This window comes from Diorhabda sublineata, chromosome 5 (genome assembly GCF_026230105.1).
Source record: "Diorhabda sublineata isolate icDioSubl1.1 chromosome 5, icDioSubl1.1, whole genome shotgun sequence".
In the NCBI taxonomy this organism is placed as follows: Eukaryota; Metazoa; Arthropoda; class Insecta; order Coleoptera; family Chrysomelidae; genus Diorhabda; species Diorhabda sublineata.
Window position 1 is genome coordinate 8,914,207 of NC_079478.1, and position 16,551 is coordinate 8,930,757.

Consider the following 16,551-nt stretch of genomic DNA (forward strand, 5'->3'; position numbering starts at 1 on the left):
TACACCACCACTCACAATTAAACTGTCTAACTCTTGTGGTGGTGTAAACAGTGTATTCAGTATGAATGCAGTTGAATGTAGAGTATGTGCAGTATGAATGCAGAGGTCGAAGCTGCTCATTTTTGCTAATTCCATTTGGAGATTAATATGTCCATTTTCTTTGTTGTTTTTCTTGAAGAATGCATTGGTTATGGACATGTTAAAACTGATCTTCGTTATTAAATTGAGAACGAGAACTAATGACAGTTAAATAAGTGACATTTCTTACAAAGCCTACTAAAAGTATACGTAAAAGCTTAAAACTTGTTAAAAAATACAATAATAATTTAAAACCTCAAATATCTCGGAAACGACTAACCGTTGGAATATGATTAATAAATACAATTTGATTTGATTTTTTTTATTGATGATTGAAATGATGAGGAAAAATACTATTCGATTTCTTAGTGCTTGTATCAACGCATCCAGCTGCAAAAATGAAATTAATGATTAAAATAAAATATGCTTACCATCCAAATCACCATGGAAATTAACACTGCTAATACTGGATAAACATCTAAAAATACGGGAGAGTATTACGCATCGTATCTTAATTAAATGAAGGGAGAAAACGCTTATTTTGGAAAGAAAGACAACTATTGAAAATGTTAAAAACGAGAGACTATTGCTGAAAAAGTGTATAGACTTAAAAGAAGCCTATGTTGAAAAATAAGAATAATTTCAGAAAAAAATTTCTTGTTACTTTTTTAGATCGGAAACTGTTCCATACAGGAATTTACGAAATGTGAAGATGTGTGCATGTGCAGGAAAGTCCACGTATTCATGAATGGATGGCTAACAATGAGGGAAAAATATTTTGCTGTTGATTAGATCTGAAAACGCACTTCCTATGATTTACGTTTACGAATAAAATGACGAATAGATCTCTTACAGTTACATCGTTTTAAAGGCATTTTAAAGTTTAAGAAAGTGGCAAGCAGATTATGTACAGAAATAAACCGAAAGTACAGAACAATAAGAATAAATCCAAATAAGATAAAAATTTTAAATTATTTAAAATTTGAATGTTTTCAGTTTTCTGTGTTTTTGAAACAATTATGGTATCTTACAATTGAATCCATATAAATTATTCGGTTATTAACCACAAAACTTTCAATAAAATGAAATATTGATATCAATTTTTTATATTTCTTATTGAAATTAATTGGATCAGGATCGAGACGCTGACCTACACCTACTAGATACTTCCCGATAATGAAGCGTATTATTATTTCACTAATCTGATTTTTAAATAACAAAATCAAAATTTATAAACGTATATACTATAATAAGTTGCTATGGGTTAGTATTGAGTTTTGATTTTTCTTGACAAACTTTGTGTTAATAGTGAATACGCAAATCACATTTTAGTATCCAAGGTTTTTCGTTCCTAATATAAACCTTTGCTATTACTATCTATCAGTTCCATTTTATGAGATAATATACCCACATTCAATTTGTATACATATATTTCACGCTTAGGCTATACAATTGGACTGCTATTTTGGCTGGGAAAGTTTCAACACTAAAAGAACTAAAAGAAGTCAAGATGATTTAGCACGTCAATGCACGATTCTATATTTCCTTCGATACTTTACATGTTTAAATGACTCGAAAATAGTTTTCTATTGGTGTTTCCATTTTATTTCCATAATTGGAATGCAGAAACAAGAGAAATGCAAAAATTGGAATCAATTTTTGGGAAATTTAATTCCCCTTTTTAAGAAAGCGAATTGAATATCCCCACTAGTTGACGTCTATCCTCATAGTTGTTTTGACACGTGTATTTTACTAGGTAGAATAGAAAGACTAGTAGTTCTTGTAACTAGGCCAGGAATATACGGTCCAGGTGAACATCCAGGTTTTGCTGTTTCTACGCTATTCGTTTTTCGAAATTCAATTCCAATATGTGGGCTGTAATTTGAAATACAGCCAGTTGTGAATTGTGGAAATTATACTTTTGAGCTTTAAAATCAACGAGAGGAGCAGACGTTTCACATTAACACCACGTTCACTTAGTCTTACACAAATTTCACAGAACAAATTTCATATAGGTAAGGATATGACACCCTTGACATATCTAGAGGTATCTTGAGGTACCATAGAACATTATGTGGTTTAGGATAGACAAGTTGTATTAGATGTGAACCTCAATTTGTTTGATGATATTGTTTTCTTGTATTTCGTTATGTTATTTCTATTCCTTACTTCTTAAATTGTATAATACACATACGTAGAAAATAATTTTTACCGTTTAATATTACGAAAGAATATATAGAAATTCAGGATAAGTGTAAATAATTGGTAATAGATACCCTGTACATTAAAATTTTTAACTGATTCAAAATATTATTTACTTGTTTCAGATGTATAAACAAATTTTTTCGAATAGCATTGAAATTGTCATGTAATAATTAAAACAACAAAACAACAAATGTTTATAAATTCAAACAATTGCTGAAACAACGAAATAGTGTCCTACTTAAAATCAATTCCAACATTGTGGTATCATTATCACAATATAATAATTCTATTATTTGGTTTCTTGATTGAAACTTTTGATGAGTTAAGATGAGAATTTCTATAATTTTGTTATTATCCTTTGTGGTAATTTCTCATTGTAAAGATATTCGCAAACTCAAGTTCAACGGTATTGGTAGAGGTATCAATGGGTAAGTGAATGTATTGAATTTCTTATTCTTCTGAACTAATTATTTGTAACAATTTGAATTTTATCGGTTCATTGATGTATTCAAATTAACTACACAATTAATATACTTTTCAAAGAATTCAATTTTCCTCTATACAGCTTGTTCGTAATTGGTATAATCATATTACTCAATTAAATTCAGTAGTTTACAACGTATGACGCGAAGAATTTTAATAAGAAAGAACTTTATATTAAATATAAAAAAATATGAAGTTGTATGCTCTGATCGGTTCTAATTTATTATTATAAATGTTTATACTATGAGGTTTCATATTGTTTATTTTAAAAATTAACTGATATATTTATGTGCAACTACATAATATTTTACATAAAATTTGTGTAAGATATTGTTACTATAAAAATTTTTGTATGTTTGAATTGAATTATAATGTTCTTAATAACAATGAATGAAGAATAACAATGAAATAATAAGCAATAAACTCCTTTCGTTTAATGTTGATTACACAAAATTTGTTTTTGACTTTACAGCATAAAATTTCGATATTTCAGGTCGTATTTAGACTAGTGAAATATAGGATATGAAAAATTTTCCTTGTGTATTTATGAATGTTGTTTGAAAAGCTTCAGACTTAACCAATACATTTTTACCATAATCATTCCCATTTAGCACATAGTTTCCTTTTGAGCCACTTTTCAAGCCCCAACCTTTTTAACTTTTCCAAATAATTGTTGCAGTCTCTCTCCTTAATATAATGTCCTCGTCTGACGAGAGAAGGTGTGTTGTCCTGATAAAAACACTTTCTTTTTCTCTGTTTCCTCACCATCACTTTTTCGGTCAATGAGACCGTCCATGTCCTTTCCGGACCAAGTTCGCTTTTTGTAATCCATTGTTTCCACTTTTTTTCTTCAAGGCGTGGATCCAGGTTTTATCTGCAAATTATGAATAGCCGCAAAAAGTCTTGCTCAAAAGGCCTAGGAAATGTCCATTTGAATGTGCTTTTGGTCCAATGTGTGCAAACGCGGCACCTAAGGCGCGAATAGCTTACGCATACAAAATTCTTCATGCAATCTATGCCGAAGGCGTTCTTTTTATATGTTGATAGCTTCTCTTATCTCTCTAATCTCAATCTAACGATCGTTCAGTATCATCCCTGCACTACGGCTCACTTATACAATTATCGAACAGAAATTTAGCGTCAAAATGGATGAAGTTTTAGTGAAAATCTCTCAACGCATGCACAAATATATTTCTTAAGTTATATAGTTAAATGCTCACATTTTTATGTTGACGTCGGAAACTTTTCATATAACTCTCTTATTATAGTGATGAAAGCAACAACTTTCAGAACTTTCTTTAGGAACTAATTTTGATATCTACTAATACTATATGTACCTAAATTTTCAATAAGAATGAAGGGAAAATTTTATGAAGACTTGTTCTTCTCCTTTTCTCTATTTTTTTAAGACTTGCTTCTTCTACTATTCTACTATTCATCCTCTTAAGAAGTAGATGTGCAGCTTTCGTGCAAACTCTTAGAATGTCAGCCGGGAGATCTTCTTGAAGTTGGTTTTTCATCCTTTGCTCATTTACGCCGTCGATCTTCCATTTTTTTGTCGACGTGGATTCTCTAATATCGTCGTCCAGATCTCGTGAATCGTACTATATCCTGAATTTTCAGATCTTCTCTTCTGTTCTGCTTCTTATTTGATCTCTTAGTCTCACTCCTTCAATATTGTTCATTGTTTTCATGTCTGCTGCCCTCATCATTTTTTTCGGTTTTTTGTGTCCCTTCGAGTTTCCCCTGCATATGTAAGATTCACTATCGATAGACATATATTTGTTTTATATGATGTCTCCAAAAAAGCCAGAAATTCTTGAACCTTTATTTACCTGGGTACTTGTTGTAAGTTTCTAGCGCTTCTGATCTCGACTCCTAAGATGTACATTGCATACACTGGTAAATGGGGTTTTCGATGACAGCTAATTTACATATTTACGTGCTACTACCATTGATTCTTTGTTTTTGCTAATATCTGCATATTAAGGTTTTCCGCTGTTGTTTGGAACCGCTATAGCAAACGCTGCAGGTCATCCTCGTTTTCGGCGGTATCGTCGGCGTAGTATAATATCTTTATTGATCTTCGTCTACTCTTGTATCCTCCAGAAACTTCTTTTACGCTATTAATTATTCTATCCATAATTAAATTGAACAAGAATGAGCTCAAAATGTCACCTTCTTGATGTTGTGAAATACTTGATGTATGTAACACTAACATAAATGGATAAACAAATATATTGAAATTACTATTATTCTCCGCCTTCAAATGCAAATCACGTTCTTGTTAACTATCAAAATTTCTTAAAACATGTGTCACAAGCTAAACTTCATTGTTTTCATAGTATTAAATTATAATCCATAATGTATGTCTCAGATTTACATAAATCTTACAAAATACAAATTACAACACAACCTGATATTTTGATTGGATATTATTTAGTAAATGTCTCCTGCTTATATTAACGAGGAGCCCTACTTAAATTTTCAAATAGACAGATTTAAACAAATATTAATAATTGTATATGGCTTCATTGTTTTTGAAAATATTCGCCATTAAGATCAAGACACTTTTCCATTCCGATTGAAGTACCTACATAACATCTGATTTGAACGCTACTTCAGGTGTAGAGAAACGTTGACCTCGCAATTTATTTTTGATCTGCGGGTATAAGAAGAAATCATTGGGTGCCAACCAAGGACTATACGGCGGATAACCCATAAATTTGATTTTTGACTTTTCAAATATTTTGATAAAAACTGAAAGTAGTTGAAACGTTAAATTTTTATCTGTCTTTCAGAAATTATAGAAAAAAATAATTTTAAAACAGAGGAGACAAAAAATCAAGGACCAAAAATGTAGATTTTGATTAATTTCAACGTAAATTTAATGAAATAGAATTTAGACGACTCGAATTCTTCTCATTTCCTTTTTTTGTACTTGAAAAAACTTTATAATTATATGATTTTGTTTTGTTTAGGAAATTCTTGATTTGACAAATTGTACTGTAATCGTATCAAATGGATTTTTTTTATTTACTAGCCTACGATCTTTTCAGTCCATCTGTTATGAAATCGCTTGATTACGCAATCCCGTTGTCAAACTGAAAATATATTCGAAATATCATGTGACTTCAGGCATTTTCGGAACACATTCGGCATTAGATTTCGAGAGAATCGAAGCATTTGTAGATCTGCTACAAAATGTATAAGTTTTTTTATTCCTTTTTTGAAATAATTAACATTCCAAACCTACTTATCGTCTTGAAAAGAATGGCTCTGAGCATTACTTTAATGAAGTTTTGTCTCAATATATCGATAATTATTCAAAGACTTTCCTCATCACACATTAGAATATCCCCAGGCATATTTTTGTTTTTGATGTTGATGATTCAAATTTATGAAAAATCCTCTGACATAACTTCTTTGAATAAAGTTAGTCTAAATAATACTTCAATTTTGTATAATTATTTCTCAAATTAGATCTTTAATAACTAAAAAAAAAAACGATATTTTACAGATTTAAAAAACGTGCAGATGAATTTTCAAGAATAAGAAAGATTCGAGACACTGAAAATACCTATTATACACCTTTAGAACTATCGGCTGACATCATTTCAGAAAGAGGAAAAAGATGTGTCACTAGCAGGTAATCTTGTTTATTAAAATTTAGGAAAACATCAGACTATTTACTTACAGTTCCTTGAACGCTCTTTATCTACATGTTTTTAGAAGATGAAATAGGTACTGCTTTTTTGTTCAGAAAAAGTACATTAAATTCCGAATGCTAAATGTATTTGTTGACCGGTGTTCCCTGTATAACTTATTCCTCCCAATATTTTCATTTAAATCATTTTATTTTATAGAAATTATGATTGAAATAACTTCAAAATATGTGGGGATTCTAATTTTATTCTTTCCCAATTATTTGTAACTAATTCAAATTTAGGTTTATCCGATTTATATTTTGTTGTCAATTACCAACTTATTCTCATTTTTTTCCACCTTGAATGTATTATACAGAGTGGCACAGAAAGAACCTATGAATGTTTGATATCGTGTTATCATTGGAGGGGAACTGTGGGAATTTTGTAAGATAAAACATCCAGTTTTAGTAGCCATAGATGAACCAAATCCTTTAATAGCAATGGAATAGCAGAGAGTGACACATCGCATATTTACTGTTGAAAGGTATTCAAAATCTAATGAATCTACAAAACTTTTATAAATAGTCGAGTGATACTTAATCGCAACACAGTAATTCGTTTGTTTTCTGCATCAGAATCAGTTCTTACTTGGATCAAAAAATAAAGTAAAAGTAAAAAATAACAAATGATTCTGCCGCCTTCAGTGACGTCTCATTGTTAAAATAACTAAGTTGTATTAGAATAGCAATAATATTATAATAGAATTCTATATAGATTTTTGAATCTTGCATGCTCAATCTTGGAGTGTCAGGATAAACTTAAATTCCATCCTTACAAGATGATGATTGTTCAGAAGCTTCACGAACGTGATTTTCTTCAACAATGGATTTTTTGTCAGAGAACGCTTGATGTCGTTGCAAATGACAATGCTGCTTTTATATGTGATGAAACACACTTCCATTTATATGAAAGTCTAATTACAAGAAGATTTGCCACTTTTGAACGCCTAAAAACCCATAAAAGTTATTCATAATCCACTACGAAGTGCAAAAGTTATGTTTTTGTGTGGGGTATTGGATAGTACAACTGTTACAATTGAGTTTCTACTTTATTTGACATTACTACACTCATTTTCAAAAAAATAACTTTGAGCTTTGGAAATCAACACATCTAAAATATGGTTCCAATATTATTGAGCCACTGCTTAGATTTCCATTGACATATATATTCACATGTGAATTCTTATTATGAAATCACTTGAAATTCAGTTTATTGTTGTAACTCTGAAGAGAGAAGCCATGTTTTTGGTGTTTTTTGAAGAATAGTTGAACGCTATTTATACAAAATGGATTTCAAGAAAAAATTATAATTTTATTGCCTGAAATAGCCGCCAGCGACACTTTTTACTATTTCCTGACAATGATTAGAGGCGTCGAGGAAAGTCAAATTACTACTACTTTGATAATTGCTCAGAGACCTATTCGTATTTTCTATCATTTACTGATTATTGAGAATCGATTCTTTATATAGAATATATATTTACATTTGAATTCATCTACATTTTATTTTTAGACTGGGTTCAACATTATCATCTAGACTTGGATACCCAAAATCTGAGTTATCAGAAGATAAAGGTAAAAAAGGACGCAAGTTATACGAAACTTTATGTAAAGCCTGTGTTAAGAAAAACAACTGCGAGTACTTAAATGATTGTCCCCTTTGTGAGAAGTGGTGTATTCAAGGGGCTTCTATATGTGAAAATGAAAATGACTCGAATGTTGATCCAAGGTTAGAAGATACATCGTCGGACGATATTATATCAAGCAGAGCAAATTTCGAAAATAATCCCAATACTTATACGGTGACCATGACAAACGGACCGTTAATGGAAATTATTCTCAATTTATTATCTGTCTGGGATACCAAATCAGTGGAATATGTGACTATAACCATTAAAGGTACAAAACATAAACCGATGGTGTTCGATTCTCCAGATAACGAAAAAATTAAGCAAAGCGTATTGAACGCCATTAATGAAAAGAAACTAACGAAAAATGAATATTTCTTGGAGCAAAATGAAATCGAAAAAATTATCTCCGATACACTAGAAAAGGTAATTCCAATTAAATATTTGAGACTAAATTAGAACTACTTCTTGATCCCCTCATTTTTCTTTTAGTTACACTCCAAAAACACTGACGATGCTAAAACCAATGAAAACCCACAGCTACAACTGACTTTGCGGGACTCTGAATCAGAAAATGTAATGCACCAGATGATAAATCCTGATGTTATAGAAGAGGCCCCAGATATGTCTTCAATAGTAGGAACACCGCTACTGCTGAATAAAGATCCAGAGAATTTGCAGGTAAGGCTTTGCAATCACCAAATTTCTTGAATTTCTAGAAATTACGAGTATACTCTAATATACAAAAGCCACATGCATTCTTTGTAACCTTATGGTCCACAGCTATAGTCTCTTCCTCAGAAAGTTATATTTAGGTACAATGTTGATTAGATTAATTCTTTTTTCATCACAAGTAACCATGCGTCTAATAAAACAATCATCTTTCAGCAGGGCAAAAAGGTATTTACATACCTCTACTGGACGTTTGGCTTGAATCTCGGTTGATTCGTGCAATTCTTACCTAATGAATTTAAATGGCAAATAATCAATTTCTTATAGTGGCTTTTAAATAGAAGTGACTACTTGGCCTCAATCATTAACAAAATAAAACAAATATTTGACGAGAATCGTAATGGGCCGATTTGAATTAAACTGACCTATCCCGTTTTTTCTTTTACTAGATCTTCCATTACTTTTTAGTATAACTTTTTCTTTGAAGTATTTTAGTAACTTGTTCTTTTTTCTATTTGCTTTGTGACCATCATTTTTTTGTGGCTCTGGTTTTAAGTTCTTCCCCACAACACCTTCATCTGTGACAATCACATCAAAATATGAGGGAAGTATGACGTAAGGATGACTTGTAAGAGCGGCCTACATTAACGAAAAGTTACATAAATATTATATTAAATGATTGGTAAGAGACCATAATGCTGAACGTCTAAGATGATCGTTTACTGTAACTACTTCAGAAAGTGTTAATAAAATCCCTTGTACACATCGACCTTTGAATATATGCAAGATGGGTGCCACGATTTCTTAATGCTGATCAAAGGTTCACCACAAGGTTTTGGGATACCAATGTTGTAATGGTTATTGATTATTTAGAAAAAAAGGCAAATGATAACTGACCACTATGTTGATTTTTTATGAAGAACGATCACATTTGTTCACGACATTGTATTTGCCTTTTGTTTGCTATTATTATAGGAAAAATAGCCTTCTAATTTGTTACCCGTTATATTCACCTGATCTGACTCCCTCCGATTCGCACAAATAACTTAATATTGAGGGATTAATGATGAGGTGCTGGAAGAAATATGCGCGAAACTATTTTTTATAGGAATTAAAATTATATTTGAAAATATGGGAAACTAGTTGGAATAAGTTTGAACAGTTAAGAAGATATTATGTTCTTTTTCACAGTAAAGCTCAATGAAACAAAATGTAGTGTTCTACACATTGGTGCAAATAATACCAGAAGAGCTTATACACTAAAAGGTGTGGATATTATTACAGTTGATCAGCAATGTGACCTTGGAGTTATAGTGACTGAAAACCTAAAGTGGGATGTACATATTAACCAAATAGTCAAGAAATACAACTCATTCACTTATATGCCTTTATAAGGCCAAAGTTTGAATTTGCGCATTTAGTCTGGAATCCATATTTTGTGGATTACCAAAATACCTCCCCCGCTGAAAGATTTATGCTATGAAGAACGCCTAAGAATATTTGCCCTTCCCACTTTCAGAGGAGACTTAATAGAAACCTATAAACTTCTTGCGCATATCTACATTTGCGACTTGTACATTTTCCATATGAATACAAAACAGCAGTTAAGAGAGCATTCAAGAGAAGTTGCCCCGGAAGAACTTTTTGACAAATCGTATAGTGTATATGTAGAAGGCATTATAAGAAGAGACAGTGACTACTTCAAATACAAATATTTTCAAGAACAGATTTGATGCTGGACACTCAGCTACAAATAATCAAATTGTACACTACTTTTAGTAGACTAAAAAGTGTGAGCAGTATTCTGAAAAACTTTCATTTTTAAATTTACAAAACAATAGCTTCATCAGTTTTTTTAACCGCCTACTATTGACAAACAATAATAATAAAGTCACTGTTACTTCAAACCGCCCCACACTAGGGCGAAACACCAGCACACCAAATTATTGGACATTGTACTTCAGGCCAGATTATACGATAAAGAGTTAAACGTGAACCACCATTATTTTTTAACGAGGAATCGATTTCTGTATTAAAATTTTAATTTTATGTTCAGGTTGGCCCAGAAGAAAGTTTTTTTTTAATTTGAGCCCTATCATTTGACATCGTAAATAAGGATTTTTTTCGCCCAACCAAAATCCCCCATTTCCATATAAGAGGAGTAGTTAGCTTTCAATTTACAATAAATTTTTGGCGTCCTTTTTCGAAGAAATATTTTCGAGTCCAAGATCGTATCCATAAGCCCGGCCATAATCTTTAAAACCTGTTGTTCTCAAAAAAATATAAACGTCGCGATTTTGTTCTTATTGCATTTTCTTATTTTATTCATTAAAAAAACTTGTCTATTATCTAAGAAAATTCAATCTGCATAAACTTAAATTATGATAATAAAGTTAAATTATCGTAATAAAGATGATTCATTAATTTTGGTTCATTAAAATAAAAATAAATCCGTCCCACTATGCCCCCTCTGTCTTGAGGAACAAATTAGAATTTATTTCAATTTTTTTTTCTAGATGCTAAATAGAAATTCCGGAGGCGACCTGAACATCTTACATCAAGATCAACCACGAAATCAAATATTTTCTGATAGTTTACAAAATCAGGTATGTTTTTAATTCAAAATGTGATTAATAGGTTTATCTTTATATTATTTTAGTCGTTCAGGATCATACCAAATACCAAATCAAGTCTACACTTAGACCATGTATTCCAAACTATTATAAAAACCATGTATTTGATTTCCTTAATAACAAAACAAAATAATCAGAACGGAGTTATGTTTTTTCTTTTATACGTTTTTAATGTTTCGGTAATGAATTTTCTCGTTTTGAGAAAGTTCTAGTATATTCATTTTTATCTTGAACGTGTAGAAAATTCAGTGGCATTCCTTTGTTAGTGGGAATAGGTATTATAAGCGCTTATTTAAAACTCGCCCCGGTATACCATTTAAGTAAGAATAAATAAAATATGTATCATCCTCTCATCCACTCATCCAATTTCGTTACAGACTATATCTTCAAATGAGGTTTATCAGTTTCCCATTCCTCAAATTATTGCGGGCGCTTGCCTATTCTCCCCAGTATATTTAATTCTTAATGACAGCATAATTTTATTCATAGTTCAATTAGATTCATATTAAATGTCAATCAATAATCAACCATTAGGAGTACAAATACTCTTTGGTAACGTTATATATTTCCTTTGGAGTCACTTTGAAAACGCCCTCATTAATGAAATGAATCAAATTGCTCCATAATTATGTAACTAGTATTGTGTATTAATGACTTTCGGAATACACCCGCAGAGGGATTTCTTTCAGAGACTTCCACCATCTCTCACTTTCTTTCTGCAGTCTCTTTATTCTTCAACTTATAGTTGAATGAGTAGTCTCTTTCTTTTTATTTCTTAAATCTCAATGCTTACTTAATATATTGTTGCTGAAGACGAACTTTGAACTGCAACTTCATAATAGTAGAAAATATCTTCTCTTGTAGAGGGCAACAAGTATAAGCAGTCTTTACTCCATCATTCTCTTATATTTTTTGTCATATATTAGCTGTTATTACGTTCACGTTCAAGTAATCATTTTCATTCACCGTGTCCATACGATGTTTTGTTGAAAACATTAATTGCTGATCTGAACCTGATTTTATTATCCATTTGAGCCTCTTCAAAGACACTCTAGAATTCTTTTATACGTAAAATCAATTCATTATGTTTACCTTTCATTTTCAAGTAAAAGTTAAAATGCGATATTACATTCCATCGATCAATTATCTCTTTGATTTTATTATTCGTAGACATAACAGTAATATTCGAGTTGATCTGAATTACAAATATAAGTTGGTACAGCTTAGCAGATTCTGATATATTTGACAATAATCATATTGTTTTTAATTTAATTAATTGTATGTTTTTTTAGCCTAACTTAGTTGGAGATACGAATCCCCTGCCGGAAGATCAAGAATCGGTACCTCAAAGCAATGCAGCGTTTTCTACTCCAGATAACATAAAAACTATAGAAATCAACCCAGAATTAAAATCAAGTGAAAATGTTGATATGAGAGACTCGAATAATATGCAAAATATGAATCCAGCATTAACCAACAATATGGCAATACCCACTGAGAAATTTATGAGAATACCGCACCACCAACACCACCATCATCATCACCATACCTTATCAAGATCTGGCAACCCAACCAACGAAATACCATCTGCTGGGACATTGAATCCATCATCGGAATTTGATAAACGAATTGGAGAATCCGATAGGCTTTTAGCCTTAACTCAGCCACAACAACAGCAGCACCCACATTTTTCCAATAATTTACCGCAATTTACTAACAACCAATTGACACCACAAGAACGACCACTTGACAAGCGTCTTCCATTCGATTCAGTTTTTCCTCTGTTTTTCAGACGATCTAATATTCCTATCAGTACTGGACAAGAAATGGAAGCTAATAACCCATCCACAGAAGGAACCAAACAAGAATTTATAATACAAACTGAAAATGTTCCAAATTTAGATTCCAAAGCATCCGAAATGGTTTCTCTACCTGAACCAATAATCAGCAGTCAACAAAATGTTGAAGGAAATTCCGAAGTTGGGGAACACCATCATCATCACCATCACCATTGGCATTCTTCGAAATTTGAAGCAAATGAGAATGATGAAACATATACATCTGATCCCAAACTCAATCAAAACGATCTTATAGTGGAGCCTCCAGCATTATATTCTGAATCGAACGATTTATCGAAAAATTTGAAAAAACCAATTCAGCCGGAAGCTAGAGAACATCACCACCATCATCACCATCATCATTGGCATCAACCTAATTTCCGGACAAACAATAATGGCGATGGTTCTTTCGAAAATATGATGATAACTTCACCTGGAGATACGCAAGATTTCAATGAAAAAACTCCTATCTTAGGAGTTTCATCACCAGATAATATTATAAGCGATGTATTCTCACAAAATGTATTGGATCAAAAAAGTGCTCCTCTTCTAGAATCGCCTACAGAAAAATTTAAACCATTGTCAATAAAAGCGGAGAATCCTTCTGAACAAGAGCTTTGGGAACCACTTCAAGTACGAGTAAGTACTACCGAAAATTCTGTTGAAAATCCTATACAACTTTCCCAAGACGAATCTCTTAAGATGCTCAGAAATGAAAGTCCTCTTCCCCTTAAAGAAACGTTTAAACCAAGTAATATGGAATCTTCGAAAGATTCATTGGAAGAAGAAACTGAAACTACCTCTAGAAAAACAAAGCTTGGTGCAAAGGCGAATGCGCTACTGAAAAAAATTAAGGACAGACAAGACGAAAAACTGGCGAAAATTGCCAGAACCAGAGAGAATATAGCTAGCCAAAGAAAAGCTACAGAAGAATCTATTAGAGAAGGTTAGTATACAAGTTTTCCTCTCCGTATTACAGTTTTTTGAAACCTGTACCCGTATTACGTCTGATGATTTTGTCTCCAAAAAGTGATATATCACCAATCAATCTGTGTCCTCTTTTGCTTATATCAATATTAATTTTGTTCTAATTTTTAGGCTTACCTATAGACTCTAGCAATGCCCAAGCTGAAGTAATTCAAGAACCAGTAGTGAATACTATCGAATCAGCTCAGTTAGCTTTAGAAAAACTTCAAGAACTTACAACTTCCAAAGATCCAGATATTGATAATTTAGGAAGTCAACCGTTGGATAATAGTTGGGAAATGAGGTTAGACGACTCCTTGAACCATAAAAACCCGAAGGCAACGGAAACCTTAGAAGCGATAAACGAAATAGAAGAAAATCCTAATATTTCTATTCGAGGTCGAATTCAAGATGGAACAGAAGCATCTAATACTTTAGGAAGATTAATTCCATCTTCAAGAGATATGCAAATATCGTACAAAGGTCCTTCAGATATTTATTTCGTCGGTAATGGTATAAAGCTTCCTCTCCAAATAGACAAACAACCCGACGGAACACTTGAGTTATCTGTAGACATAGAGAAATTATGCTCGTGTCACAATATAAGCTGCCCCAAAGATCACTCTACCTTAGAACGTGCTGTTGGAGAAATATTAGAAAGAAACGCCGAACTGCAAGAGCAATTGGAAAATTCCGATGACACGTCTAGTGGAATGCCTGTACCTAATATGAACCAAGAGATGGTTGACAATTTGAATGGATTGAATCAAAACTCTTTTGTAGATTTGAAAAACCGTATTGCTAATAAGTTTGATGAAGAAAAGGTGACAAGGGAACGACGATCAACGGTCAAAAATATTGAACGAAGTTCGATGGAGACACCTAAACAAGAGGAAATTTCTAACGATACCAGAGTCAAAGTCAAAAATTTCTTGAAAGAAGTGTTGGGAAAGAGTGTTGAAGATTTGAGAAACAAAATGTCAGAAAAAACTCGATTTTCAACATCACCCCAGAAAGAATATAAAATTGAAGAACATGTAATACCTATTAATAAATATTATAAATTCAAGGATATGGAAGAGAGGATAGCTAATAACATAGATAAAACGGTGGAGAATTTCTCGAAAATGGATAATGTACTACTGGAAAACGAGTCAGATATTTTAAGAAGAATAAATGAGGATCCACTTATCAGACATGAAGTCGGTATAATCAGTGATTTATTGAGTTTTTTTAAAACATTAGCTGTAGATACTAACAATGATAATGATATTTAAAATATATTATTTTATCTTAGATTTTTTTCATTTCACAAGAACTGTTATTTTGAAAACAAATTACCGAAATCTGCCATCAGAAACTTGATATTGCATGAAAAAATTAAACTTATTCAAGTTCGAGAAATCTCAAAGGGCATTAATAAAATTGCAATTAAAAATAATATATGTATATTCAAAAGTCAGACAGTGATCCATATACTAAGTTGGAATTGTTAAATGATATTCGTTTGAGCAATAATAAACAATTTGCTATAGTGACAGAGATTTAGGTACACGCAATTGGCTTCAATTCAACTGCTGCCGGTTGAAAATTCCCCTCCTTCACAAATTCTTCACCCAAAATATCTAACATCACTCAATAAGTCGTGTGATTAACACACAGACTGCGCTGCAATTGTCAAATCCAAATGACGTTTATGAAGTCACAAAAAAGTGACAGCCATTTAAGCCACTTTTGTTATTTTCAAAACAATGGATTCAAAAAAATTTCGTATGTTAATTCATCATTGCTTCTTGATGAAAAAAAAAATAATATACAAGCTCAGCAATGGCTTCAGAAGTGTAATCCGAACTCTGTTCCACCGAAAAGAGCTATTTTTTATTGGTTAGCAGGATTTAAACGTGGTCGTACAGACATCGATGATGGTGAAAATTCTGGTCATTTAATTGAGGTGATTGCTCTAGAAAAATCAACAAATTGGTTATATATAATCGTAAATTAAAATTGCGTGAGATAGCTGATGCCTAAAGATATTAGAAGGCAGTGTGTTCACAATTATGCATGAACATTTGACCATGAGAAATTTTTTTCAAAGTGGATGCCGCGTTTACTGCACCGTCGATCAAAAACAACAACGAGTTGATGATTCAGATCAGTGTTTGGCCATGTTTACACGTGTAAATCAGATTTTTTGCGTCAATACCTGACAATGGATGAAACATGGATCTATCACCTCACTCCGGAATCGAAACGATTATCATGTGAGTGGACTGCAGCCGATGAACCTTGTCCAAAGACACATCAGACTACTGGGAAGGTTATGGCTTCAGTATTTTGGGATG

At 32.0% G+C, this 16,551-nt stretch overlaps 1 protein-coding gene across 1 annotated transcript; it reads left to right on the forward strand.

Annotated features, from left to right (window-relative positions):
* The first annotated feature begins 2,487 nt into the window (after window positions 1–2,487).
* LOC130444608 (uncharacterized) lies at window positions 2,488–15,505 on the forward strand. Its single transcript, XM_056779842.1, has 7 exons — window positions 2,488–2,711; window positions 6,287–6,415; window positions 7,986–8,526; window positions 8,593–8,781; window positions 11,289–11,378; window positions 12,698–14,189; window positions 14,342–15,505. Exons 1-7 carry the CDS (start codon window positions 2,611–2,613, stop codon window positions 15,484–15,486), a joined length of 3,687 nt encoding a protein of 1,228 aa, XP_056635820.1. The 5' UTR covers window positions 2,488–2,610; the 3' UTR covers window positions 15,487–15,505.
* The last annotated feature ends 1,046 nt before the right edge of the window (window positions 15,506–16,551 follow it).

Coding starts and splice junctions, on each gene's coding strand:
- LOC130444608 (XM_056779842.1), top strand. CDS start 2,611: ATGAGAATTTCTATAATTTTGTTATTATCCTTTGTGGTAATTTCTCAT. Junction 8,782..11,288: donor AAGATCCAGAGAATTTGCAG/GTAAGGCTTTGC, acceptor TTTTTTTTCTAG/ATGCTAAATAGAAATTCCGG. Junction 14,190..14,341: donor AGAAGAATCTATTAGAGAAG/GTTAGTATACAA, acceptor TCTAATTTTTAG/GCTTACCTATAGACTCTAGC.